Below are 12,750 nucleotides of genomic sequence, written 5' to 3' on the forward strand. Positions count from 1 at the left end.
AATGAATAGGAAACATCATATTAAACTTTGGATTCAAAAGTATCAAGCAAATCATGATGCTGAAAAAAACCCACCTTTATCTGGGTTTAATCTCAAAACTCCAAAATTGTAATTATTAAGTCAATTTAGATCTACATACAGGCTGTGTACAAAGGGTAAACATTTACACAGACAACACAACAACTAGCCCCAAAAGAGGACAATCAGCTAAACATATATGCTAACCATGTCATATGTGGCAATTCACAACTGCAGGTGTATACTCTGTTACGATTATTTTAAAAGTGCACAAACATGGTATGCAAATGTTGTTTAAAACTGAGCAAGTTTTTTTTTTACAACTTGGGAACAAATACTTGAATTCACTCATAGTAAACAGTGTGCAACCAAATTTATGTTGGGCAGCAAAGCTCATTAGGAAACCGTCCTGTTCAAGGACAAGTGGCTAAATAGGTAACAAGAAATGGCAGATCGATAGACTGATTAATATGACTGGTGTAATAAAAATAACACATTGACACCTGTACTACTTTTATTTTATTTTTTCTTGCACATCAAGAACAAAATTAACCACATTAACCAGAAGCGAACTTTCATCCAAACTATCAGATGGACATTCATGTCGGGTTTTCTTTCAAATTGTGCTTTGCTCTTTGAACACAGTTATGTAAACATGTCATTGGCTTTAAGACACACAAAAAAATATTACAAGAAATTATGCTTGGAATCAACAGGTTGAGATTCAAAGCCTAACAGTTTTACATACACGTACTACATTTACACAAAGCTCCAAAACTTGCACACCAGAAAGACTTAGGGCTTCAACAGGGTCATACAGACCCATCCTTTTCATTCTTATGAGAGTACCTTTACATGTTGGGCAGGTTTAATTTATCTAGATGCACACATTAATATAACACTAGTGTCACAGAAGCTGTTAGTGTAATATTTGTGTATAAAAAATGGTTGCTACTAATGTAACTGTTGAAAACAAAATTTAAAAAAAAAAGATCCCAAGATCACAGTCCATTTTACATGACCATGTATGCCTTGTTTGACACAGAGTATGCACTAAAAGAAACTTGCTTGTTCTTTACATTTTAGTAGCAACTTGTGACACTACTATTGTACCATGCTATGACTAATAACCAATCACACCTGCCCTATTATATATAAGATTAATAATTTCCATTACTGCTCCACCGTTCAGTATTAATCTGCATTAAGAAATAATCTACATTTAGAATTACAGTCCACACTAAGCAGTCATTGTCCATTGATGTTAAGATATTCAGGGAGTTTAATTTCTCTCCGCACATAAAAGAGGATGTAAGCTTTACACTTCGCCACAGTCTCGGTGTCACAAGCTGTCACTGTGCTGTCATTGAAATGATACCACTGACCTGAAAACAAGGAGAAAAAAACATGCAATGTACCTTCTTTTTTATTTTGCCTTTCACTGTCAACCATCATTAGAGACCATCTTTAATGTAATAATTTTGATTTGTTTTAACAACTGTTACACATACTACAGAGTTGAAATTCTTTATTACAGTACGAAACCTTTTACTAACTAGACAGTCATTTCTAATGCTGAAGCTAAAATAGAAATCAATGCAGAGATAAAGCATGATTTATATGTTTTCAAGAGGTAGTTTCAGTGATCACAGCATCATATGCCGCAATGTTGGTTTGTTTTAACAACTGTTATACATACTATATAGTTGAAGTTCATGATTACAGTAAGAAACATAACCTTTTTCTAACTAGACAGTCATTTCTAATGCTGAAACTAAAATAGAAATCAATGCAGAGATAAAGCATGATTGATCTGTTTTCAAGAAAAAGTTCCAGTGATTACATCATCATGCTCTATTTGTGCTCAGGATGTAAATCATCACAAACTTAAGTCATCATCAGCAAAGGTAAAAATATGTAAAGATAAATTAAAAGCTAATATAATCTGAGGCTTATTGCAGTCAATATTTTAATTTTAAATATTTTTCACCTTAACAAAACTTTTCAGCTGTAATGTGTATAGCACTGCAGTGAACAGGAGCCAACCTTACAAGGCAATGAATTATTTAGACATCCTCGAAGTTTTCATACCATCCATTCATTTTACATCTACAATATGGTGGTGCTGAATACCCAGTCAATATGCCAGATTTTACAAGTTTGAACAAAACAATTTCCCCAAACATGACATTTCCAAAATTCATTTATAATTCTCATATTTATGAAGTTAATATCTACTGAATACTAATGACTGACTTTCCTTTTAAATCCACACTAACCTTCATTTAGAACATAAGCTGTGTAATGACCAGACCCAGCTCTGAAAAGGAAAGAAATATTAATTACACATACTTGAACAACACAAAAAGGTTTGTAAAATGGATCATGAACTGATTTATGATATTTCCAAATGTAACCATCTACCAATTTTTCAAATAATAATTATACATATTCTATTTATTTTACATTTTGGCAGTAAATTACTGGATTTTCTAAAAAAAATATAATCATGGAATCAAATAATGTCATGTTGTCTCACTACCCATCAACAGAAACTGATAACATTATGACCAAGAAATCTGAGGTTTTTCTAAGATGCGTGAAGTTGACATGTATGCTGCTTCCGATCAGTATGCCACTTCCTGTTGAAGATAAAACGAGTACAAATCCAACAAAGTGTAATTCGTTGCTATTTTACCTTTAATAAGGATGAAGATTTATGTTACTACATGTATTTATATTTTCTTTGCAAATGTTCATAAAACAGCATAAACAATAAACCACTGATATCGCACAGGATCCAGTAAGAAATCTTCCACTTCAATCTAAGTATTTTCACTCTGGGCTTTGCCAATCATGAAAATATAAAGTTTTCACACACTTGATGAAATATAACCATTATTCACTTGCAAATATCTGCTTTATATATTTATGATCTTAAAAAAACTATTTTCTGAAAGAAGACATTTCACTGCCCCCTACCATTTATTATAACCTGTTGTCTTGTTCTGTGCTATAATTTCCATAAAGATTTGATCTGATGACTACAGAATAAGCATACTCTATGTCAATGAAACTGTAGTTTATTACAAAATAAAGCCTGAAATTTAAAGGATCACATTCTCTGTGTGTATTCAGTAACCTACTTTGTATATGGTTATTTTGCATAATACAACAGGGCTCAATTCAGGAACCTACTTTGTGTATGGTTATTTTGCATAATACAACAGGGCTCAAGTCAGTAACCTACTTTGTGTATTGTCATTTAGACAGGATTCTGGTTTAGACAGGATTTTAACCTGTTACACACTGCTTATGAGTGTAAGCTAATGACTAAGGAAGGAAATACTACCACATTAAACTATTACTCATTTAGATGTGTCAACATCCAAAGCTTTTCCAGTGTAGGACTGATACAAAATCTGATTAGTTATAATATTGTTAATGATACAGGGGATATGATAAACAGATGGCTCACAAACAGATCTTAAGCACAAGAAATAGGTCAGTGACCTAGTTTTGATTACTTTCCTTGAGCTGTATGTACATAACAAATTTCATGTTGAAGTGAAACAGCATTCAAGACATTAAGAGTATAATTAATGAATAGCTGACAATACAAAAGTCACATAAGCATGAAAATAAGGTCACCATGAGCTAGTTTGGGTACTCACAGAGTTACTCTTCTTGATATACATGCACAAACCAATTTCCTTGTGTATGGAAATTGGGGTTTACAACATTAATGGTGTAAAAAACAAAATGGCTGAATAGAAGTCACCCAATTTTGAAAATGAGGTAAGTGACATCGTTTTGGAAAAGAAGGATTACTGACTCCAAGATGCATAGCTGCCAACCTTCCAGGCTCGCAATTAGTGAAAATAGGGATAAAAATTAGTGAATTTGGACATGAATTAGCGAAAAATACCATGACAATAACTCCATCCACTCTGAGCGTCAATACTATAATATATCAAGATTGCAATATAAAACTAAAACACTACATATATGCAGAAATATATCTGCATTTCTATTTATTATGGTATTCATAAACTTTACTTGTTCTTGTGGTTATTTATCAAGATATGATACTGTGGCAGATTTGAACTTCCTCAATTGCTTGATCGTAAATTTGTTTTCAAACCAGTTCAGACTTCTTGCCTGCTGATTGATCTTGGTGACTAAAACTGCTGACAAATTTTCTGCACCTAAGGAATCCCTAAAGTCTGTCTTATTTTTCCTTACTAGAGAAAATACTCTTTCACTGTCACTGTTGCTGTGAAGAATGCACAGGAGCTGCAGCACTTTTGGTTCTTCTACAGGAAAATTTGGAAGTGATCTTTGAGTCTGGGAACATTTGTCAGAACAAATGTTTAGCATGGTCTCCAGCTAATAAAGGTAGATTATGTTCAACAAGAAAACTCACAAATAATGCTTCAGCATTGGTAGCCTGCAGGTCTTCCGTCGATGGCTTAAAATATTCCATAGCTGAAATCTGCAAATTCTTAATTTTCCCAACTTCTATGTGTTTTTTTCAACCGATGTGCTTCCTCACATTGTCTCTGCTATGGCAGAATTAAACTTCACTTTTTGAGTAATACATTTCTTTTTCCTTGGTGGTGAAGCCATTTTCAAGATCTTACATGCAATTCCGAACAGTAATTCATATCAGTGTTGGTGACGCATGCGCAGAGCAAAATTCCAGTTAGGCCCCAGTTTCTCAAAAGTATTTGTAAAACTACTCTTATACATATAGATTAAAATAGGCTAAAATGCTTGCTACTGGGTCAACCGTACCAATCGGCTGTAGTTCTACTAATATCGCGACCAGCAGTACCGGACCGTTTCGGCAACTGCCAATATCATGACTAGCGATTAACGGGAAATCGGTTATTTTATTAAAGATTTAAAATAATTAAGAACTGGAGAATTCATTAATTTTTTGCCTGCGGCGTGAATCCATGAATCGCTGAAAAAGTCGTGAAATTCATGCCAAAATCGTGAGGGTTGGCAGCTATGAAGATGCATTAAGCTGCATGTGTCAACAAAAGGACAGCTGTAAATACAATAGTCACTCCAACAGAAATGAAAGGTCACAATGACCTTGTTTGGGGTACTGAAAGTAACTTTTCTTTAGCTGCACGAAGATATTGCGAGCATAATGACCAAATAATTTAAAATACAAAATGTAATTAATACCCAAAAATTGGTCACAAATGACCTAGTTTTAATATTAGCTATTCCATTAAAACATACATGGGACCCAGGGAAGGCACTTTTAAAGTGGAGTACTCACCAATAGATGTAGTTTTGAATTTTCTTGTCATTTCAACATGAACTCTGTGAAAATGAACTACCCTGGCATATATTTTTTAAAAACTGCCTTCCCTGGGTAAATGGAACAGCCCTATGGTATTTACTAACTTTGTGTTGCATTTACATAGTGTATCATGATATTGAGGGTGTAAAAATATAACTGAAAATATGAACATCACTCAATTAAGAAACTTGTGTAACAATGTCCTAGCTTTGCTATGGTTCAAATGGGGAAATACAAAAGTTACCCCAGCAGAGAAATCAGAGCACACTGACAACTGAGATATATTTGCATAATAATTTTTCTAAGTGCAGTTCAAAATAGCACAAAAGATATTTAGAGTGTAAGAGTAAACAAACAAAAAAAAATACAAAAGTTAATAGTGTGAGAATTAGGTCACATTGGTTATTTTGCTCTCCCCAAGATGCCATTACATGCCTAATTTCAAGAATGTACATGAATTTGGTCCAACACAGATGGCATCACAACAAATAAATGAACAAGCAAACACTATATGACCTCCCAGCTATGGGATTAAAAAGGATGACATGGAATGTGTATGAAATATTGAAGTTGCTATGACTACTGCTTGTAACTTGATAGCCAGTACACGATGAACTCAGGTTATCTATACAATATTAGTCTAATACTCTTAAGAATGCATAACACAGAAAATGTCAAACTACATATGTGAACAAAAGAACAACAGATGACCTTTTTACTAACAAACATGTGAACACAGACGTGTGCAGGCCATAAAAATGTTTGTCAGTGACATGTCGTACCCTGATCCATGATGGACTATAACAGCAGCCAAATCATACTGATTACTGCCAGAACAGCTTCCTCTTGTCTCGTGCTGAAAAAAGCAAATTATTTACATCTAGACTGCACTGTATCTCATTACAACAAATGATGGGAGACAATTTGTAACCAAAAGTTACACAAGATTTGCAGAAAAAGCAAGTCTTTTACATTTAACTCAAAACTGACCCAATTAAACATGTTAAATATACCTATCAGATAATATTCATATAATCATTTTCACTAATTTTATTATACTCGACACCAAGCTGTAGACAGAAACGGCAATTTTGTTAGCAACAAAGCATGCATTTATAACACTATACACCATATTCTCACTTACAAGTACAGGCCAACTGCATACAACACAGACTGATCTGCCATAACATAAAGTGCTATTAGATCAGGGTCTGTCTTGATTGCTCTACTGATCACTAAAATTTCTTTACATAGACCCAGATCTGATAGCACATTATGAGTGAGTATATAAGGCTATAACTATTTATGTCACAAATTCTCATCTTACAGTTCAGGTAGTTTCTACCCTGATATGTACCAGTTATGCGATAGCAACAGGATTTATATTACTGATAGTAAACTTACTATTAAATTCGTAACAAGCTTATTCAGTAATTTTCATACGTTCCTTACTCACAGAGCCTATCCAAGTACCAGTACAGTGAAAATGTACCATGGTACATACCACCAGAAAAATGCACTGCAGCAAGTCTGTATACAGGTAATACAGTGTACTAAAAGTTCATGGTACACAGATGGCCTGCCACAGTGCCTGAAGTGTCCTAAACACAAAACTACACTAAGCTGTGACTGGTGGACAAACAAAAATATCATTGACGTAATATTGTGTACAATAAAAGTCGCAGTAAGGTCAGGTGAAAACAAGTCAACTATCTTTCTCAGTGTATTAGAGCAAATATAGTAATTTTGCTTAACTCTCCTCTTTTATCAATGAATCTGAATTATTATTACTGGTAAACTTTATAGCAGATCATCTGGTCAAATTTACAGATATTATGACACACCTTTGGCATGTGAATGAAATATTCATGCACATTGTAACTAAAGACAAGTCAACTATCTTGTTTAATTAAGCACTATCAGGGATCAAGAGCCTTCCCCAGAAGTGTAATTACTTAGGTCTGAGTAATGTCATATATTATTACAAGTAACTCTCCCAACATTCGATCTTTAGATGGCCATTCACACCTTGGTGTGAAAAGCCAGAAGATAAAACAGAGAAACCCAACTAAATGGCATGTTTCTTGGGTACAAACAATAAGACATTGACACAACATGCACAAAAAAATCACAAAAATTAACCATACCATATTATTCAAAAGGTATTTATTCATGTCAAGACTCTGTAGTGGAAAATCAACATGCGTCTCTATCTTGACTCGAAAGCTGGAGTTCCATCTAAACCTCTTCAAATGTAGACATAACACCTGGAATTGCAACAGAGTATTTTTTTTAATATTTCATTTTTTAAAAGATATATCATTATTTCAATTACAATACAGGGTATTCAAGTCCCTAAAAGAAAGAGGCATGACAATTTTCAATTTAATTACAAAATGTATTTAAACAGGAAATTAACATCACTCGGCTGCATATTAACAGAATTACAATAAATAAGTCATGAATGTTTTTCACTGAAAATTATAATCTTTAAGCAAAAGATTTTATTTTGTTGAATTAGGTTGTAAAGATGTTAACTTTTTGATTTTCTTCCCACTGCTTGCTTCTGTTTAGTAAGCTCATTCAAACTACTGTAATCAACATGACCATCTGGTTCCTCCCATCTTTTAGATATCATATTTTCAAAATTTGTAACAGTTTTCAGTAGTATTAAGACCTTCCGCTTACCAGAGACATGATTTTGGTCTTCCATAAAAAAAGCTGAAAAAATTTTAAGGTGGGTTTGGGGGTCCTCCCCAAACGGTGTTTCGAGGGGCAGCACCCCCGATCCAGGGGTCCAGGGTGCCAAAGTCCCCCGGCAAAAAACACATTTTACACTCATAAAAAAACTGCTCCTGGTGCAACTTATGACTTCAATACATTCACAATATTTATTGTCACATGGACTTGTTCTCCAATACTATTGATGCTGAAATTATTTCATGTGCATGTCAGTGTTCACATTATAATTAAGTCACAAAAATTTGTCAATTTTTGCAGCAAACATATTATACTTCTCTCTTTTCATAACAAATCTGTAATATAAACACCCAAGTACTTCAACTATATAAAAATAATCCCATACATTCACTTGTCTTTTTCTCCAATGGACACAACCTGTGCCAGTTGAGCTCTTTTTGTGGCTTTGGCAAAGATTTCTTTAGCCTTCCTTTTTGTAACCACTGACTTTTTGGGCTCAATGTGCAATCATTTTTTTTCTTCTCAATGACAGCCTTTTTCCTTTCAAGCTGGTGCTTGTATTGACAACATGTGGTGCACATATTCTGACAGAGGGCTACATCTGTTCTCTCATGCAAGAAATCATTCTTCTTATTGTAATTAACTGCACTTTTTCCAGCTTACTTCTGAGCTTCAATTTTTCCATATGTGGCTTCTTTTGTATGTGCTGTTCCAAACTCTTCCAATCGCAATTACCATAATTCAGATATTTCTTGCAGAGGTCACAAAATGCCAGACCTTTAGCGGTCAGTTTTCTTATAAACTGACCAACTAAATTTCTGTCAACTTTTTGCTCCAGCCATTCCCATTTCCATATGTTTTTGAAACATTTATCTATAATTTTTTGTGTCACAGTCTCTCTCAACAACTCGGGATGCCATGTTTTGCAAGCATGCTTCTTCTTTCCATTGCCTTCAGTTTCCATTACACGAAGATTCATTGGATGAATTTAAACCTTTGACTAATCAGAATACTCTTTCCAAGAGTCATGTGCTAATATATGGAATGAATAATTTACAAAGGTTGTTGTGGAATGGGACTGGAGAGACCAGTTTTCAACAACCAAATCGGAGATGATATAAAAAAAGGACTATATCAAGAAAAATCTGATTCAAGTCAGGAGATAAGTGGAATTCTGCTTTAAAACTGAGAAAAATCATGTCTGATACTAAGATTTTTTTAAACCAGCAAAAATATAAAACATTAAAGTTTGAACTCAGACTAATTCTGTTTTACTGATACTAGAAAAAGGTGTTTAAATATCAGACCATACAGATACTATGAGAACTGATATTGTGGCATGAGTCAACTGAGGGTGTTGTCAACAGGCAGCAATTAAAACATATGAATGAACTGGATTTACATTATTTGTAATAAAGCAGCCAGTATCTCCAATATCAGAGCTTGTTATCTCAATTTCAGTCAGTGACACAATCTCGCGTGATAACCTCATTCTTTTTATAGTTCAATCTTTCTAACAAAAATATTATTACAAATAATGTTGTTCTGTACTAAAATTACTGAACCAGTCCAACAATTGCTCATTTCCATATTTAGGGTAATCATTTCCATATTTTGAGTCATGGGATTTGCAACGAAAAATATGGATTATCTTTCAGACATCCAGAGGTAAGATAACATGAATAGATGTGTATCATGCTGGTGATGTTGCCGAAGACAGTTTTTAGATAATTAAACAATATCAATATTAGAACTGGCTCCAATCAGCAGTTTGCACAAATTATTACAACCTGAACTTGCCCCCAGTTTACAGAACTTAAAAGTAATTATATAATTTTGAGCCAATTTATATCTACCATCAATTGCAGAACATGTATACCATGAATTGACTGACACGGTCTTACAAACCAAAGCAAACACCAGAATTCATTATTTATAAAAGAAAATACCAAAACATTATCATGAAAGTGTTCTTTATTGGCAAGCAAGGATATAAAATTACTGAGGTCGCTTCCAACCAGCAATGAACTTGCTAAGTGTAATGATACATAATCCTGACAAAGATGCAACATTACTGAGGCTTGAACTTGCTGGATGTAACAATACAAAATCCTGACAATTATATAATTTTCAAGAAAAAATATTTGAAAAATTGAAACAGTTTTTATTGATACATGAAGTACACGGACAAAGGGATAATAAAAGAAAGACCAAGAATTTTATATCCCACAGCTATACTCTATCACCAGCAAGTTGCTGGAACTATTTTCAGCCAAGTGAAAGAAATGGCATCAATCTATTTAAGACATTAACCAGGGGAGGTTTTTATTATTTTCACCTGAAATTCGAGTAGGAAAAACATTTTGAAAGCTATTTCTGAATACAACCTAATACATCAACTTCTAGGTGATTTTCAAATAACCTAATGCCTAGTTGTGTTAGAAACATTGTTTTTCATTGGCTATTTGGCTCAAGCATGAAGGATAAAAGTTGGAGTTTTTATTACTTTTGTATCAAGACCACTCTTTATTCCAAATACCCATCTTATCCTACTTTTTGCAAAGGCTCATCTCTCTGTTTGCAGTTCATACCGGTCTGCCTTAGAGCTGAGACCAAAAAGTCTAAAATCCGGACACAAAATCGGATTCTGACCACGGGCGAATTTTGGGTGGAAAAAAATTGGGTCCAAAAAATAAGGTTTCCCTTGCTGTATTTTGTAGTGCAACTAGAATTTCCAGATTATTTGGTATCATTGTAGAGCTACATCTGTCTACCTTTCTATAATACCACCCACTTTAGTGTATCATACATGACCTTGATGCTACAAAGATCGGCAGTAGGCTACTACCTCCTGCCATGTAAACTCGTCGGCAGGGGTTAATGTGTTAAATAATGCTTACAGATGTAAATTTGTGAATAGAGTCATCTTTGGTTGTTGGTGCAACTGAAATTTGAAATTCACATTTTAACAAGCATGAATCTTTATGAATTTAGTGAACAAAATTTGCAGCAAATCTTCATTACAATGTGTAAAAGCTTCATGTTGTACCCACAAACACAAAATAACTCTAATGATCCATCAGTATTGACTGAATCTAGCCTACTTTTAGGTGTATTATCAAACCTGCATTTAAACTTCTGTGGATATTAGGCAATCACCCAACTGAAACATGATGTTAAGGAACTGTACAACTTCCACTGAGAAGAAATGACCCCCGTCTGAAGCATACACATGACGTAAGTGACCATTCTAATCCTTCACTCCAGTACAAAACTGCACTGGATAGGTTTGACTAATTATAAATAATAAAAACTTGCATTAGGCAATCTTCGAATCCAGAATTTCTTGGTAGACCTCTGCTTCATTTTACAGTTACTACATCGGTATAACTCTGACTCCTCCAGCTCCTCCACTTCTGTAAAGCTTGTCAAGCAGTCTGAAATATAGTTTGAGACAAAATATTTATCAAGCAGTCTGAATTACAGTGTGAGACAAAATATTTATCAATCTTTTACAATATAATCAAAAAACTATTAAACGCAGTGCTGTAAATTCTAAACCCTAATCAATTTTTGTCAGAATAAAACTTAATTCTGCATGGGGCACATCCCTGTCCAAAATACTTCAATCACCACGTTCCACCAACCCATTCCCTCCCCTAAGGACCAAGACAATTAAATTAAAGAGTGATGTAATAAAAACAGATTTTTAAAAATTATTTGCAACACATGTATTGCGATCCTTGAAAAAAAAGATCTGTGTTTGTAAGAAATGTCCACAATGCATTCCCAAGGATTCTCATTCCAAATGGTACCATTTAAACAAATATAAAAATTATAATGGAATCTGCTCAGGTCAACCACCCATCCATACATACAAGCTTATTAAAGTTTACATGTCTACATCATGGCAAAACCATGCTAATGAGCTTTATACCCAAAATAATAAAAGTAAAAGAAAGTTTAATTTTTTTAATTGGAAAAGGGAAAACTGCTTCAGAAGTAGACAAATTCATAAACATATGCACACAAATATGTAATACTTTTCATTTATCTACATCAAATAGATTTTGTGCAAACTCGCAAATAAACATCTCGGAAATGGAAAAGAGTGTTATGCGTAGATCAATAAATAAGTCCAAATCAAGATTCTCCAATCAAAGAGCAGACAGCATAAAAACTGGAAATATTACCAAATAAAGATATCACTCCATATATCCACAGAGGTTTGATTTGCTCATTTAAACTTCGAACAGCCACTACTGCAACCAATTTGTCTTTCAAAGAAGACTGAATAATTATTGTCATTAATAGTGAATTATGCTATAGGGAAGGTTTCCAAAGTGAAACTCATCACAGTCAATTTTCTATTCTTTTATAAAATATCTTAATAGTCCATTCCAGAATATAAATTTTAAGCAATAATACAAAAAATAAATGTTACACTTATTTGTCACAATCTGGCATTTTCAAGAAGAGAGACTTTAAACTCTAATACAACAAACATAAGCTAACGTCATCCTGATCAGTAATAGCCTGGCTTACATCAGTAATAGTTTAAAGGAAGAGCTACTGGCCATGGAACCCAAGTGGGACTGGGATTGCTCATATGGCCATGTAAGCCAAATGGGTCTGGGATTGCTCATCTGGCCATGTAACCCAAGTGGATCTAGGATTGCTCATCTGGCCATGTAATCCATTCCTGGGATTGC

General features: G+C 34.0%; 1 protein-coding gene across 3 annotated transcripts in view; it reads right to left on the bottom strand.

The window, feature by feature from the left end:
* Nucleotides 1-524: 524 nt before the first annotated feature.
* The window catches only part of LOC149801746 (ubiquitin carboxyl-terminal hydrolase 3-like), a 77,183-nt gene continuing 64,957 nt past the window's right edge, over nucleotides 525-12,750 (bottom strand). For all 3 annotated transcript variants that reach the window (XM_089956072.1, XM_089956071.1, XM_089956070.1), the window contains 5 exons: nucleotides 11,357-11,475; nucleotides 7,486-7,605; nucleotides 6,121-6,194; nucleotides 2,298-2,338; nucleotides 525-1,403 (listed from right to left, as the gene is read on the bottom strand). In XM_089956072.1, coding sequence (XP_089812198.1) covers nucleotides 1,267-1,403; nucleotides 2,298-2,338; nucleotides 6,121-6,194; nucleotides 7,486-7,605; nucleotides 11,357-11,475 — 491 coding nt within the window. In that variant the 3' untranslated portion in view covers nucleotides 525-1,266. The remainder of the gene's footprint in view (nucleotides 1,404-2,297; nucleotides 2,339-6,120; nucleotides 6,195-7,485; nucleotides 7,606-11,356; nucleotides 11,476-12,750) is intronic.

The sequence above is a fragment of the Sinohyriopsis cumingii genome, chromosome 4 (assembly GCF_028554795.1).
Source record: "Sinohyriopsis cumingii isolate HCF-2022 chromosome 4, ASM2855479v2, whole genome shotgun sequence".
In the NCBI taxonomy this organism is placed as follows: domain Eukaryota; kingdom Metazoa; phylum Mollusca; class Bivalvia; order Unionida; family Unionidae; genus Sinohyriopsis; species Sinohyriopsis cumingii.